Source organism: Trematomus bernacchii, unplaced genomic scaffold (assembly GCF_902827165.1).
Source record: "Trematomus bernacchii unplaced genomic scaffold, fTreBer1.1, whole genome shotgun sequence".
Classification (NCBI taxonomy): Eukaryota; Metazoa; Chordata; class Actinopteri; order Perciformes; family Nototheniidae; genus Trematomus; species Trematomus bernacchii.
Genome location: NW_022987564.1, coordinates 6,921,624 through 6,939,247, shown reverse-complemented (window position 1 = coordinate 6,939,247; position 17,624 = coordinate 6,921,624). Strand labels below are relative to the sequence as shown.

Sequence of the window (17,624 nt, the reverse complement as noted above, 5' to 3'; positions counted from 1 at the left end):
GCTCTCTCATATACTGGGTGTAGGGCAGAGTGACAATTCATTATAATTCTTTATCTATTTTAAATGGATTTAGATTGGAAAGGCCCCTTATAGGAGTGAGTCTTCATAGTGAGGCATCAACTACATGCAATCAAAGCCTGGATGTATGTGTGTTACATACTCTCTCCAGAGTGACTCAACATCAACGTGCCCGGTGAAGCCGCTTTGTTCTCCGTGCGCTATAAGTACATCTGAATTCCCACCTAGTAGTCAATCGATGTAGCAATATATCTCCCTCACTCTCACATCCTGGAGCTAAATTGCGTTGAATTCGAGCTGATTCACTCTTCTCAATTTTACCCCCTACTCTGAAATGAAATGAGATGATGTATGTGTGCATTGTCTTCTTAAACGTCACGCAGCCCACTCCCACCAGCGTCACTATTCACTATCAGATCACTAATGAGATGCAAACAGCACTTGATGCCTTATAATTGGATGCCTTTCCCTTGTTCAGATTCCCTGTCTGTATCGTTCCCTCAGTTGTCTCCCTCCTCCATGTCTGCCTCTCTTCTCCACTGGGCTCTCACGCAATTCCTCCACCCTCTACCTGCAATATTCATCTCTTCTTCCCTCCTCCATTTTGGTGCTAATGAGTTCTGGATGTGGTCGGTGTGGGGTCCAAAGCCTCTCCCTCACTGCCGCCTCTCCAGCTGGGTGCTCCCACGGTGCACCAAATGCCTCTCTTGAATATTGAATAAGCCCCAGGACCACCTCCGTGCTTCCTGATCAACAGCACTACTCTTTCCGAGCTCTGTCTCTGCACGGGGTCTCCGGGCTCCGCCAGGATGGATGGGCTTTGAATGTGTTGTGTTGTGGGCGAAAGGTAGAGATAATAGGCAGAGGTGGGATGAGCGTTTGAAGTTGTTTGATTCTATCCCATGCAATTATAAAACCTTTCCTTCAAGTTGTATAACTTGCTGAAGCCTTTAAAGCACCATGAAAGAGTGTTATTCTGGGACGCATCCAATCAAGAATTGATACTCAGGTAATTGCATGTGAGTGATATTCATAGTAGCCTCTGAATAACCCTTGAAAGTATGGGCACTATTGTTATACGCATTATGGGAAATGAGTCCAAGAAAACTACTTGTGTATCTTTTCCAAAATCAATAACATGTCTTTATTTAATTGCACACTTGGATTGCATCTATACCAGAAAACAATAGACATTTCAATGTTTTGATATGTGGAGTGGCGATACAGGCGCTGCAAAATGAATGCGTAGCAGCAATGAAGTAAACATTTCAAATCTATTATTATGGTGGCTAAATCATGAAAATACCAGCATGTTCTTTGTCAGGGCAAATAGTAAGGAAAGGAAAAACAAAAGTGTTAATATTGTAAGCTTTATTTGTGTTGGTGTTTTATAGGCTACAAGTGTGCAAATATTGATCATGATATTCAAGACAATTTATGGTGTTATTGATATTTGCTTTACCAAGATACTTGATCAATGAATAACAGAATGTCTTTAAGTACTTGTTTTTGTATAAGTAGTGAACATTCATGGAGTAACATCGATTTTCCTTAACTGGAAACCATTTTACAGAATTATTATATAAATAAATGTAGTTTCTTCTAGGCAGAGGCACAGCTATTGTGTGAGTCCATTTTTGTTAAAGAATACATTTTGAAATGCTGTGAGATTTGATTTCAGATTAGTTTGTAATGTAACACCGTTGGTATTATAAACATGAAAGGCAGGAGCCAAGCACTGTGAGTGAGCTGATATTTACCTACCATTCATTTTTTTTTTTATCCAGCCTCTCCATGATAGCCACTTCATTATTCAAAGGCCAACCACACAATTAGCAGAAGCAGGTCCTATTGCGAAGCAGTCCCGCTAGGACCAATCAATGCTATTAGATCCGTCAATGTGATTAGACACACTCTTGCATCTTCCTTATTTCTCCTTTAAACTGCTTGTGCTAGGAAAGCCCATGCCAAATCAGGCAGGTATATTGCAGGAGACATACAAATAATCATTAAGCAGTGGATGTTTGTAATAAGGGACTTAACGGCTGTAGGTCTGTGGCTGTGGTACAACATAGTCCCAAAGACAAACCAACAGCTATTTCTTACAAAGAGCCTGAATAACAGACTGGGCAAGAAGCAGTCATAGCGTCTATTTAATGTAATGTGAATTTACTGAGCTCATTTTAGCCTCAAATAGTCATGAACTACTGGAAGAATTACCATTTAATTTGGTACATTCATGGTTCCCAGATGATGAATCTTAGTATTAATCCACCTTTTTCTAGCTCCACAATTAGGTTGACATGTATGTGTTTTTAGTCAAATGTCTCAACAATTATTAAACTGGTTGCCATGTAATTGCCAGGGAATTTCATGGTTTCCTCAGGATGAATTGTTATTCCCTGACTATTATTCTTGAGCTATCATCATGGCAGAAAACTACATTTGATGTAGCATTTAGCTACTGTATAAGCATCACTGTGCTTAAGTCTCCAGAGTGTGTTTGTTGTTACCAGCCACCATGCTGATATTGTTTTCACCTTGTGAGAGTGTGGGCGTGTCATCCTAGCAAATTGTGGTCCTGGTGACACCTAATGTAGAGCAAACTAACGCTGCTTTTAGTACTTTCACAGATGTGTATATTTTTACAGTGTGAGCGCATGTGTTTTCTATAAATTGGCCCTCTCTCACTTAACAAAAAAGAGTTTGATTATGATTAGAATAAGCCCAAAGAAGTTCCTGCAAAGCTTTTGTACTCATTTGTAATAGAATGTGATAAGCGGCTGTGTGTACAGAATGTAAGAATAGCTCACCCCTGCGAAATATTAGGGTTCCATCTAAAATATTAACAAAATCTCTCAGTGGGGCCAGACAGTTGTTTTACTGAGAGCCTCAGTGACCTTGTGGCAAGAGGAGAGGGAGAAGCTGAGCCAAGTTTTTATACTACTAGCAAAGAAAAGCTACTTTAGTTTGTGTGTATCAGAGATATTTGAAGCGAGGGTGTGTTAGCGTGCCCCTGTGCATAATCTGTGTGTACGTGCACACCACGTGTGAAACCGACACTGGTTTAGACCTCTCCACCAAAGACCACGCAATTTAGGATGGCCCTCTCTTAAACTCTGTTACATAAGTCGCTCCTCTCAGATGTATGATATCATGGAACTATTTTAGCTTTCCTTCTGAAAAAGGCTGTTCAGAGTGAGAGAAAAACTGGTATCCTTAAATAAAACATTGGCTCCCCCTCTCATCTTGACTGTCCTCACAAAAATGTGTCAAGCTGACTTGGATTGACACGTAGACTTTGACTTCTTTGGGATGTTGGAAAAGAAAATCATGCATTTTCTTTTAGTATATAATAATATAATATACAATATATCCTTTTATGTCAAAGCCTTTTCTCCCGCACAACTGATGGCCTCCTATCCGGTGAACCAGAAGGGTTACTGCATGACCGAGTTTTATCTGAAGAAATGAAAAATTGATTGCTTATAGTGTCTTGATGTTATTATTGGATTTTTCAGTATGTGAACCCGCTGAAGCAGCAAGTTTTCTGTGATTATCCAAGTGGTCTCAAGTGGGGGAAAAAAAGATTATTGCTCTGCGACACATTTGGTTTGCCCTTAAAAAGCTTTATCACTGACATGTCTGCATTTACACAATCACGTATTATTTTCCAATGACTTGTTACTTGTTAGACGCTTTTATCCAAAGCGACTTACACACTCAATACTGTGGACAATCCCCACAGGAGCAATTTTGGGGTGAAGTGTCTTGCCCAGGGACACAACGACATGCTGACTGCAGTGGGGTTTGAATCTGTGCTCCCTTGATCCGAACACCAACGCACTAACACACTGCGCCACACGCCTCCTACAAATTTAAGACGAATGGATTTCAAGAACTTGAGCTCGTCAGAAGTTTCTGTTCGATATTTCATTCTGTGTTGTTTTTAGGATTCTCAGGTCAGTGAAGTGTTGTATCGGGTTGAACGGTGGAAATTGTACAAAAACAACTCCTACAAAACGTCCCGGCCGACCTGAAGTAAAACCCCTTAATGGGGAAATAAGATAGGATCGGAGAGCTTCTTCTGGAAGTCTGTTCCTCTTGCAGTCGTGGCTCGTGAGACGGCTTGTGCAATCAATTTGGTTTTTAGAAGATCACTAGCTCTTATTAGAGAAACCATAGAAGCATCTCCCACTGTGGGTGTAGCAAACAGCCTTAGCTAAACGGAGATTAAGGCAACGCTGGAAAGACCCCTTGAAGCCCTCTAAGGCTGGTGGGTGATTTTGGATTTAGCAGTGGTAGCAAGATAAAGGCCTTTCTTCCTGCTTAATTGATGGCTGTAATCCATGTGTGGTTTCAAAAGCCTGTCTCGTTGACGAGTGAACACAAACCCCTGTGGATCTTTGCAGGAAGTAGTGATTTAGAGGGCCAAACTGGGGGTTTCCCACTGGAGGGGCGAAGACTTTGTACATTTGGGATCCAGTGAAACTGCTAGGCTAATGACATAGATGTTGTTGAGGGTGTAAAAACAAGGCAAGCCTGCAATATTGTTTCAATTGTTTGCTTGTCTAAATATTTAAGGTGTAATGAGGACAATGCTCTTTATTTGTATCCCCCATATTTAAATAAAAGTTACATTTTGTTGCTTTACATTCCCGGACTGTCAGTTGAGCTATCTAAAAATGATCAATGACTTTTAAAAATATTTTCATCTTTTGGATATTTTCTCACATTTCTGTCATTCCTAGCCGGTTTCTCTCTTCTCCACCATGCTACGGAAGATGTTTAGTGTTCAAATGTGTGGTTTCAACAAGTGTACAATTATACCAGGAGTACTATGATTTATGAGTAGCGAAGATGACTAGAAATGGATAGAAGCTTAATGAACAGATGGCAGTCCTCCCTAAAGTTAGGAGATGCTTGAACTCCTCGAGGCTTTGGCACACTTTTAGGAAATCGACTGATGTACCCCTTAATTTTAGTCAGAATCCTAATATCCTTGCGTTGATCGCTATCATGAATCACGAGTTCTACTTAATCTCTACAAAGTATGTAATTAACCCTGCACTGATTCATATCGCTCATTATATTACTACAGATAGGACGCTGAATATACAGTAGAGCATGGTGCCTTGTTATCTCAGCCCTGCGTTGGTACCTAAATATTAAACACCTTTCATACCTTTGCTCTGAAAGTCATGTATGTTCGCAATACAATGTATCTTTGATGTTTGTTAAAGACGTCTTTTCAATATTACAAACACCTTTGTCATGCTTTTAAAATAATACTTCATGTGAAATGTCTAACATGTTCTTGTTATGGTACAGGTTAGTTACAGTTTTACAAATATAATTTGTAATTTTGAAGCCATTGGATATAGAATAGATAAGAATGTATCTTTATTGGTTGAAATAGGTCTTCTTCTCACCAGGAAGCAGTTAGTTAAACAAACACATAGACAAGGTTACACATTTATACAGTTTCTATCAATGTCTGTGTCTTGAATCTGCTCTGTCACTTTGTTGACTCGAGAATAATGGTGACACTTGGGATGAAGGACTTCATAAATACATTTTTAGTTGCCAGAGAGGAATCTATATCGGCTTTTGGAGCTCAAGATCTCATTTCTATTTCTTTTCTATTTCATTTGTCATTTATTTATGTGTTCAGGGCTCAAACTGGCTGAAGAGTGGACGGGGGCTAGCTGCCAGGATAATGCTCGCTTTCTTCCTCGTCCTTTCTGTATAGAATTGAATCAAGTGCTTTGGGGTTTGCCTACTGTTTTGCTTGCCATTGCCACAGTCCTAGAAAGTCTATTCTTAGATCTACAGTTAAGGTGACCGTACCAGGCAGGAAGCTGAAACGTTTTTGTACACTACTTTCAAAATCTGCTGACTACCACCAAGGCCATTAAAGTTTCCTAAGTAGGTAAAGTCACTGTGAGCATTCGTTGAGACACCTGAGAGCCCAGAACTGTACCAAGGTATTTAAAGGTTTCCACAGATTGACCATGTTGGACATGTTTCATATTTTATTTTGTGCAGGTAATAATCATTCTTTGGCCACATTAGTAGAAATCTGGTTAATGCAACACCATGTTTAAAGGGCCTTAGCAGGGGCCAGATATCCAGCTTTACCTAATGGTTCGTTTTATGTACAACTAAGGCCCCATTTATACAGAGACGGAAACGAACCGAACCGAATTCAATATTAAAAAAGTATTCCGTTCACACGCAATCGGCTCAATAAACGTGTCCGTCCACACGATCTGGAGACACTGTAGTACATATGCCGGGCCTGTAAGTGGCAAAAGCAGCGAAGAAGACCACCCAAGCATGGTTGCCATGGTTGCCTGGTTGCCCTTCGGTTTTGTTTGCCGGTCAACATGTCCGTTAAAGTTTAAATCTTCTGGACAAAATTAGAAAAGTGCCGGTCAACGGTCTTCTTTGTTATTTATTGAGCTTTAAAACGAATTGATAACGACTCTATATAATAAAATAAGAATAATAAACGGAGTCTCTTTTCCTCCCCCTCTCCTGACAGCCCGTCAGTATCCGTCTCATGCAGCTGGCTGATCCAGTAATGACTGACCCGACAGTAAACATAAACATATTTATAACTAGTTTAGGTAGTTTGAGAGGTAATTCAAATAAATTCATCACAGCGGGCGGAGCTGCAGGTGATCATGCAGAGCTGCGTGTCTCCGTCAGCAACAGCTGATCTCTGATCTCTCTCTCCTGTCCGATAAGACTTCACTCGCGTTTATGTCCATATCGATCAAATCTAGCTGGAGGCTCCTGCTGGGTGCACTGTCCTGCGAGATACCGGGACCTGGCTCGAAACACTCGGTTGTTGTTGTTGGCGAAACACATCAGCAATGACGCGGGTGACACGGGGGTGAGCAGGAGAGGTGGGAAGAGGCGGGGCTATGGCATATAGGGCGTACACACGGAGCCGTTTGACCCCCCCAGAGCGTTCCGTCCGCAGATCTACCCATCTTGGGACCCGTTATTGTTTGAGGGGTCCGTTTCCGCGGTTCCGTTACGGCCTCGTGTGAACTAACCGTCTATACGAAAAGTAGCAGATACATCCCGAACCGTCTCCATGTAAACGGGGCCTGAGACTACTAAAAGTAAACGTAGTAAACAATAAAGTGTCAGCTCATTGTCTATTCTGGTGAGTGCCGGCTGGTACATTGTACTGACTAGCAAATGTTAATCTTAATGCAAAAATTAATTACAGAAATGTTTGCCTCTCGAGAAAATGGGTGACCTATTGTTGAAAATGTGCTACAAAGTGGAAGAGAGGGAGAGAGCTAAACTTCATTAGCATGGGAAAGACGAATGAAAGGTGGGACGGGTGTAAATGAGGACAATTATGTAGGTGTTGATAATGGAGAAAACACATTTGAATATTTATTTATTTTTACAATTTTTAAACTCAAATATAGTACAACACCACTTGTAGACTTTCATCATGTTTTATGAGCTCGACTGCACTGTATTGATTGTTCAAAATATTCCCTAGACCAGCTTGAGTTACACACACACAGCTTTCCAACTATATTGCCATCAGTGAGGGAGTGTGTTTGCTGCATCGTGTTCAGATCATTAGCGTGTTATTGCTCTGGAAAAATACTTTAAAAGTTTGCCTTTCAAACTTTGGTACACTCTCCTTTTTTGAACATTGATGTGCTCAAAATATGCTTAGGTTGCAGCTCATGAACCGAAAAAAAAGGTGTGTGTAAAAAGCCAATTAACGTTTGAGGTTCAGCGTGTGTGCGTGTGTGGTTATCTGTATTGGTGTGATTGTGTGTGTGTGTGTGTGTGTGTGTGTGTGTGTGTGTGTGCAATCTAGCTCAAACTGCTTGCATGAAGAACGCAAATGCTTTTAACTTAACAACATAGAGATGAATCATATTGCTAAGCTGCTCCTCATCAAAAAACTTACAAAAACAGGTAGTCACACAACTATCACTCCAGGACACACAACAGCAACAGAATAACAACATCTTAAAAGGCTACTCATACAAGGGGTCATCCATTCCACCCAATATTTAGAGATCTATTTCCAGTTATACACTAAACTATATTTAGCTGACATTTAAATTCATTTCAAAGAGTTGATTTGTCCACACCTTTAGACTACTAAATAAGTGTGTTCTTCATAAACACTCTAAAATGACACCTGAGCTCTGTTAAGTGCCCGATAAACATTCCTGTTGTCATCTTGCAGTATACTAATTTATAGAAATAGTTATCACTGCAATAAGCCATATTTAATTTAGTCTTAATTTAATTTTTTTAATTTGATATTCTGTTTTTGTACATATCCCACATTCTATTGACATGTATATAGACTTTTTTCTACTTTTTATTTTGTATTTTATTATATATGTTTCATTGTTGGAGGCGCTCAGGTCAGAAGAATGTAATTGCCATTTCTACACTGTAGCTTTGTGCATATGACAATAAAACCTTTGAATCTTGTGAATTTGAGTGCATGGCACACCTGAGATCTGTCATCCAGTGCTTTGTGACACAGTTATTAACAGTGCTACTCTTCTAACAGTACACCAGTGTAATCTGACTATTTGTTGCCAGGATTATTTAGGACTGTATTTAACAGACTCTAAACTCACTGTAGTTCTCTCTCTTTTTTTGTCATTCCAGCTTTCCTTTGCAGCAACAACTCCAGTCCTGGCAGATAAGAAAAAGTACCCAAACTTCTTCCGCACCGTCCCATCAGACAACGCCGTGAACCCTGCGGTGGTAAAGTTCCTCACCTTCTACAACTGGAGCCGTGTGGGGACGCTCACTCAGGATGTACAGAGGTTCTCCGAGGTCAGTGTCTCTCGTTCATTCTTTCAAAATACTATATTTCGATATGTAAACTGTGCCATGAACAAAAGTTGCCATGGAAACCTGTGGTTACATTCTGAGCTGTTACAGAGAGCTTGCACAGGAAATGAGAGCCAGTTCTGTGATGTATTCTGAAGTATTGAGCTCGCTCTCTATCACAAGGCACAGCAACCTCAGTTTTTCTGTAATAATTCAATATCAAATATAGTGCCAGGTTACCCTTCTTTTTTCTTCTTTTTCCCAAAAATATAATTGCACATCATTAATAAATAAACACACCTCATTCAGGTTCGTTGTGGCGTACCTTAAAACAGACCATAAATGAACCTTTGTATAACTTGCCTGCATAGTAACAGTTGCGTACATCTCTTTATACTTTTTTAAAGCAGATATTTAAATTCCACAGTGGTCATGTACACACAGACCTGTCAGTGAATGGTGTCAGGGGGACATTTATTTTGTACAAATCTTTGCTATCACAACACACAATCACAAAGCTTTAAAGTCAGTTTAATAATCCCAGCCTTCCCCTGCCACTTCTCCTCTCTTGAAGATAATGGGTAACATTTCACTATTAGTAAACACAGGGTTTTTTTATCTTGTTGATGGAGAGACTACGAGTAGTATCAATACTGAACACTGATTGGTATTTTGTTTTCTTAAAATCATAATTCAGATGTTGCCAACATTTGAGTGGGTGGGAATCAATTCGATTTCAAGCTATTCTCCACTATTTGACTAAAGCAATATTTTTCCACCCACATAAAACTCTTTGGATGGATTCTCCATGACTTGGATAAAATGGCTAGATTAACATTTTGAAACTAAAACTGGAGCCTAATTCTAGCACTAACTGTGGAGGAAACTTCTGTGTAGTAATGCATGGAGTCACCGACTCAGGAAGGAGACACGGTGAGAGTTGGAGCTTTGATGTCAAACACTGATGGGTTTATTCAGAGTATTCGGCCGGAGGATTCACATCACAAATCAAAGAGTCAGAGGTTCTGACTACACGGTAGAGTTGCCACGTCAATTCTGAAGAGCCTCTCTCTATGCTAGACCTTTTAACTGGTTCACAGAGAGAAATCAACATCTCTGAAGGAGTAGACTAAACACTGAATTTGTGTCCGACACTCATGGCCTCAAGGATTTCACATCCTAGAGCCCACAAACACCGATAAAGAAGTGCCTCAGTGTTCCCACAACAATTACCCTTCGTGCCAGTCAAGTTGACCGGTCACACACTGGTGACAACAACACATATGGCACCAAGGCCTTTCCTTAAAGGAGATAACACGTCACAGAGGAAAAAGGTTAGATATCTAGAAGAATTATTCCTTAACACTAACCATATGTTAACTTTTTTTTTACAAGCAACACCGATAAGAACAGATGTTAGAGTACATCATGTGTAATGGAAATGTCTGCATCAAGCACTACTCAGCCCACTGTGGAAATACAAATAACTTTATCTGTAAGTAAAAACCGTTGACGTTGTTGGCACTGAAATACATTTTAAAGCTTGCAGACTTATTTAGAAAATGGTTGTAAATCAGATTGAAGCCAGGAACAGGAGTCGACACATTTGCATTCTCCAAGGAGAAATCCTTTCCCTACTAGTGTCGAGTAGCTTTTTACAATAAAATCAATAGGAGAATCAATATAACAATCCAATGCCAAACCATGTTGCAAAAACAAATTGATTAACTAATGAGAAAAACATATTCCTGTTTGGGAAAGGGTTGCACGTTAGCGATAAATACACATCTGTCACGCGTTTGACGACTCATGGGACCAACATTATATTACATCACCGTCACAGGAACACTCACTTAAAAAAAGCCTTGTCAGAGGTATTGAAAGCAAGAATTTAAGAGACGCATTGTGAGTTCTTGCCTCGAGGCCCTGGTAGAAAACAATCTGCTCAGCAGCTGGAGGGGGGGTGTATAAGAAGTCTCACTGCAAATCTCAGAGAGCCCAAATCCCTTTATCTCTCCCCTCCTGAAAGCGCCGAGGGGCTTAGGACGAGAGGGAGACGGGCGGCCCGATTCAATCAACCTGCCACAAAATTGGCCTCTAATCCTGATTTACAAATATGCAAGCATCGCTGCCATACTTTATGATTTGTACAATCCTCCGTCAAGTTCAGTGCATGTCGGTTTTCGGTACATCTGGAACTCACGGTAGCATGTGGAATACAAGTGGCTAATGAGATGTGAGGTGCTTAATGCTGTTTGGATACTGCCAAAGAATAGAACAAACATAACAAAGGAATGCATCATGAGTACTTTTGTTACCTTTTTATTGAGTTGAAATTATTCCATTAACAGATGATTTTGGTTTAGTTCAAAATATCTTGTCGAACTTGTCTCTCACTCTGACTGACAGAAACTCCAGAAAGAAGCCACCTGGAACAGCTTCTAAACCTAAACACAGAGGGATATGCGGCAGTGCAGTTTCCTAGGGAGACAAGGTTAATGTCATGTAACAATTGTTAGTGATTCAGTCAGTGGCAAACACACACACACACTTATAATATGGTAACCTGTAACCTGTAAGCTAAAGCCAGATCGCACTTCTATTTTTAGGAGTAATTGAACACACCAACTCATCCTATTTTAGGAGGGACATGTTTTGGGGGGTTTGGTTTATTATATTGAGAGATGAGAATAAATATCTGTAAGGTGTTTGCCAGTGTTAAGGTGTCTGTACACACACCCACACACACAGCAATCAACATTATTGAGATTGCCAGACAAACAGGGCTCATCGGGAACAGAGCAGTCATGACAGAGAACAGGATTAGGACTCTGCCTGGATTCCTCTAAGCAAACATGTTTAATCACACCATGCTTAACGATGGATTTAGAAGAAGTTACTATCACAGCAATCTTGCTAACAAAGTGAAAATGTCTTTGTGTTTGTCCTAGATGGTGCATTGTACACATACATTTCTTTAGCCATCAGCTGCTGTTTACTACAAATAAGCCGGCAATGTCATACATTCCCCTGCAGAGTGACTCATGCCATTGTACAGGGCATGTAAGGCCATGAGAGGAAGCCATTCAAGAGCTTGTCATCAGGCTGTGGTACAACCGTTTGTCACGCTAGTTTGTGTAAGCACATGACTGGCATTACAGCCTGAACTCTGGGATTTACATGGAGATTTATACGCGGATGTGGCACACACTTTTTGAGGGACAGATGTGTGCAAGACCCATCACACTGCCTCTTTTGTAAATTGCATGACATTGCAGCGTTACATCCTCGGTTTTGACTTTTTTGTTAATCAACATTACATGTTTTGAAAAGGTACTACAGTCTACTGAGAAGCACCTGCAAACACTCTATCATGTACGACACTAACAAACACACACTCAGCCACACAAAGTGCCCTATTCTGTGGACATGCCTAATGATGTGTTAATGATCGGAGGTTAAACCACCGCAGCCTGTTTGCCTCAGTGTGTGTGTGTGTGTGTGTGTGTGTGTGTGTGTGTGTGTGTGTGTGTGTGTGTGTGTGTGTGTGTGTGTGTGTGTGTGTGTGTGTGTGTGTGTGTGTGTGTGTGTGTGTGTGTGTGTGTGTGTGTGTGTGTGTGTGTGTGTGTGTGTGTGTGTGTGTGTGTGTGTGTGTGTGTGTGTGTGTGTGTGTGTGTGTGTGTGTGTGTGTGTGTGTGTGTGTGTGTGTGTGTGTGTGTGTGTGTGTTTTATAGCCGATCAAATTTGTCAATCTACAGAATAGTTATTAACAACTATTTAAAAGGTAATCATATGTTTACATCCTTTGTCAAGCAAAAAACAAAAATTCTCTTTGACTATTCTAGAAACAAATCATGCAATTGTATAACATTTTAACATGCACTTTCTATAATTTAACAATTATTTGGGAAACTAATCATAGGATTGATGGATTAAAAATGAAAATAATGCTTAGTTGCAGCCCTCCAAAATATGCAATTAGGTGTAGAGGGAATATTTTATGACCTATCAAACTGTATAATGATGACACAAGCACTGCTGTACTACCAATGCATATTAATAACAACCAAGGAACTGATGACGCTGCTTTTACTTTCCCTATACAATAAATGTAGCCATGCTTCTTTGTCACGGTCAGTGGAAAGGAAGACCGCATCCACGGGCAGCGAAGATGTGGGATAATACTTCATTCTGTCGTTTACACCCCAAATAGTCACGGGGTATCCCTCAACCACAGGGTCCCAATTCATCTTCATTTTTGCTTGTGTGTCACTGTGCTCATATGCAGAAAAAAAAGATTCTGCATTTAGACACGATCATATTTTGTTAAAGTTCTTCATAGGAACAAATGCATTCTAGAAATCATACTGAGTGCATCTGAATTTCTTTGTCATTTTTGTCCATCATGTGTGGGTGTGTACTTACATAATGATGTGTGTTACATGTGCACTTGTGGCCAGCAGAGCAGTAGGATTATTTCTCTGCTGTATTTGCTGCTGGGGATTCCCCGGCCGCTCAGACAATAGAGGATGTTTTTGTTATGGGGGGAAAAAGCTGCTCACTTTTTTCCCCCTCCTTCTGCACCTCAATCCATCCGTCCCTCCACCCCTCGCTCTATTTAACACACTCAGTCCACCAAAACACGGATGCATTTGTCCTTTTCCATCTTAGTGCAAAATCAAATCAAATGCAAAATCAAATAAATCAAATCAAATAAATGCAAAATCAAACCAATAAATATCCTCTTGTGACGAGGGCTTTTTCAATAAGAGGCGAATGGCTTACTGTGTGCTGTTGTACTGTATATGTTTGTTTGTATGTGATGGCAGTATCTTATTCCACCCAGCTGTGTGCTCGGTCCAACACTCCTCCTCCAACACCAAACTCACCTGCTGCAATGCCTCTCTTGCCTCTCGTTTCCACTTAGCATGGAAGCAGCCAAGCTTTAGATCAACACTCTACACAACAGGACTTTGTACCTTGTCCAGACCACCACACCAATTGTTCCTGAAGAGCAAAACCTGGTTGTATTGATCCACCCCGGCCTCCCTGTTGTTTCAGCTCAGCGAACAGTACATTGGAGGGAATGTTTGTACAGGACTGAGTGATGTACCAAGTGATTGAGAGCTCCCTCCAGGGTACCAAGGGACAGGGCCATTGTGACAACAGACATTTTGAGACATAGGGGAAATAAAGTTGTGTTGTTCAGTTACATTGATTTTTACAAGGCAGCAATCTTCTAGTTGATTACACAAAGTATTTACAATGTAACAGCAGTAGCAAAAGAAATAGCTGTGATGTTGAAATTATTGAAGATGCTTCCAGCTAACCGATACTACCTTTTGTAAATATCCTCACACTTTGATGTGAAGTGGTTCTCCACCTGATATCTATCTTTTGAATATGAAACACTTTACCTATAGGCTTAAAAGATGGAAGCTTAAATATCTTCAATTACAGTGACAAGGCTTGTATTTAAAATGAATATCAATATACCTAAACATTAACAGAACAACACAGTCTAAAAATGTCCATAGCAACGTGTAAACTACTCCCTGAGAATAATCAGTATTATTCCACATATTTCCCACAAATCAATACAAATGTTGCAAGTCTGGATGTTGGTCACCATATCTCTATCAAACTGCACTGGAAGCATATTGTCCATGAATAGTTTGTGACATTTCCTTAAGTGTTTTGATGCTTTTGTAAGTAAAAATGCTTAACATAAATCTGTATCACTCAAGGAATGTGTGTTTACATTCCATTCATTGTCAAGGCACTCCCCAGTTTGCACTCGTAGCAATGTAGAACACATGAATATGCATATAACCTATGGCACATATGCACAGTTTCGGACGAATGTAGGGTAAAAACACAGGGTCTTCATCTGTTAGCTGTTGCATATTGTCTCTGCCAGCCGGTCTTGGCATACCCATATGAGCTCTGATGTCTCAACATGACCCCTGATGCCAAGCCTTCAGGCGGGGGCGGAGAGGCCGATGGCTGGCCGGAGGACATCAGAATAATTTGGCCAGAGAGAAAGAACGAGATGTTCCCTGTGAACCCCAATATGCAAACTGTGGATCTTCTTTACAGCAGACATGTTGACACAGCTGTAACATCAAATAATAGCAGCCTTTCAGTCAGATGCTCCCATGCCAGAGCCTTTATACGGTGTGTTCTGTCTCACTTCCTGACTGGAAGACCTGGTACAGAGCCATCATTAATATTATTAGTTACACCTGTGCTTTTCCTGCTTCAAATGTATACGGGGAAAAAAGACAGTTTCTGAAATGGTATCCTTGAGAGAGGAAGCCAGAGGGATGAATCATAGTGTGTGTGTGTGTGTGAGGGTCAAGAGGAGAGATGCAGAATGATAAACCACCTCAAGCTCGCCATCACAGCGGTGCTCCCGCTCCATCCTCTGTCTTCCCTGATCCCATTACCCACCATTCTGCTGAATCGATACATCAGAGCAGACATACAGCTCCTGCAGATGCATGTACAATATTGCACATGTGTCTGCTGTTTGGTCAAGATTTGAATAAGCAGTTGAGATCATTAAAAGCAACTGTGTAGTCTTTGTCACTCTGAAAAAAAAAAAAAAAAATGCACATCACCGAGACATGTGTATATCGGATATTGTGAATGTTACAACTCGACATTTAACAGAGTGAGCTGAAATCAGGATATTGACGGTTTTGATGTCTTCAAAAGCCGATATGTTTCTGACATGCTCTCACGTCAAGACACATGTTTTACTATTTACAGAACATCATGCAGACAACAGCTCAGAACATGAGAGCCTGCAACATCTGTATTGCTGAAATACTGTTTATTCTTTATTGTTTAAAAGTGTAATATCTGAAAACTGGAAGTATTATTATTAAGGAGTGTATGGTTAACTGACAGCAGTACAATAGCTTGGTTTATTTAATTAATTTAAACATGTCTGTTTTAACAAAAACCTCTCCTTACATTTCAAGGTTATTGAGTTGAATTAAGAACAGACCAAGGAAAATGGTACATAGTCATTTATACATCATACTCATGTGCTTTCTCATTCTTTCTCTCTCCTTCTCTTTTAGGTGAGAAATGATCTAACAAGTGAGCTGGAGAAAGCAGACATCCAGATTGCAGATACGGAGAGTTTCTCCAACGACCCATGTGTCAATGTCAAGAAGCTCAAGGTAAGCCATCCAGCCTGGGAGCCGCACAATTCTATCAGACTAAATGAAAAGGTGGAATGATTCAATGATAGTTTGAATAATTCTCAAATACAGCAAATGACTACATTTGATCCAATTATGTTGGTATTTGTATTTGAGTAGCGTTAGCGAGAGCTCTAATGAATCTGTTCTGACCAATGGGTGGTTTATTGGCCTCTTAATGAAGCAGAAATGCATGAAATTCAGATGTAAATGCAGTCAAGTGTGATGGCAAATGTATCCAAAATATCTCTAAAGGCAACCAGAGATGCTTCTGGCCTCTGTTGTGTAACTACAGTGAGTCAGTGCCACATACGTTTACAGTATAAACATTGTCAGTGGAAGTAAATCAAATACATGACCATGTGCCTGGTGAGCTCAACCAGTAAAATAGAAACTGTCAGATGTTATAAGAGCAGAAGGAATAAAGAAAAGGTCTGATATATGAGTGGAAGATATGACGTACAGTATGTGTCATGGAGCAGGTTGAACAAATGTCATGATGAGACAGAGGGATCGAGAAGGAACAGGAAGATAAGCTGTCTTTTATTTATTTAATCGTTTATTTGGCAAGGACAATGCACAGTAATGAACACTTAAAACATTCAAATGTGTCAAGCGTAACAGTGCCAGATTTAGCTTTGAGCTAGTTTCCATCCGCAGTCCCTCACATTAAACATTTAAGAAAATTACATTTTACAAACATGGTAAAAACAAAATATACATAATATGCAAAAAGTGCAAAAGAGCAAGAGCAGCATACACAAGTATTTACCTTAAATATATGTGTAACCCTCCAAGTTGAGGGCTGACATTGTAAGCTGACACCATCCTTCCTTGATCAACTCTAAATATGCAAAACACGGTGTCGCCTCGAAAACTTTTCAGAGCGTTTTGATGGGGGGGGGGGGGGGGGGGCGGGGGGGTCCTCGGACACCCTAATGGTCTGTTCCGCTCATCTCGAAACAGCAGTTTGCCGTCCCCCCGACAACCACGTAATATGACGACGTAGAGGGTGACACAGATTTTATTGTGAAAGCTTTTTTTGTAGTGCACTGTTATGTGTCATTGTGTATCTGCGACTGTGTGGGGAATAAGGGGGCCATCACAGCGTCACTGTGGGATCCACAAATAGAGCACTTACATCTGTGATCCAGCTGGAATATTCAAAAAGCAGACAGGCATGGCGCTGAAGCAGCCTTCTACATCTCACTGCCTTTATTTAACCTCATCTCTTGTTCTCTGTCCCGAGTTCCCTGTTTGTTACTGGACAGACTGACAAAACACATCCCTAAACAAAGGCAGGCTTACACACACCCCACTCTCTCACACACAAACTCCAACAATCACTTACATATAATCATGCTTAACATCTTCAAATTAAACATAAAATAAGCTGAAATGTTATAGACCAGTGCTTTTTAAAGTTTTTGTGACTGAAAGACAATTCAGGTCGCTTGCATTCAATGGAGGGCCACATGAGATAAAATGGCCTGAAATCTAAATTAGGTCCAAAACACTTAATTATTTATTATGGTTTAATTATGTATC

At 40.4% G+C, this 17,624-nt stretch overlaps 1 protein-coding gene across 1 annotated transcript in view; it reads left to right on the top strand.

The window, feature by feature from the left end:
- gabbr2 (gamma-aminobutyric acid (GABA) B receptor, 2) overlaps positions 1 to 17,624 on the top strand; it is a 160,321-nt gene that overhangs the window by 74,163 nt on the left and 68,534 nt on the right. The window contains exons 3-4 of the mRNA XM_034124262.1: positions 8,695 to 8,865; positions 15,954 to 16,055. Coding sequence (XP_033980153.1) covers positions 8,695 to 8,865; positions 15,954 to 16,055 — 273 coding nt within the window. The remainder of the gene's footprint in view (positions 1 to 8,694; positions 8,866 to 15,953; positions 16,056 to 17,624) is intronic.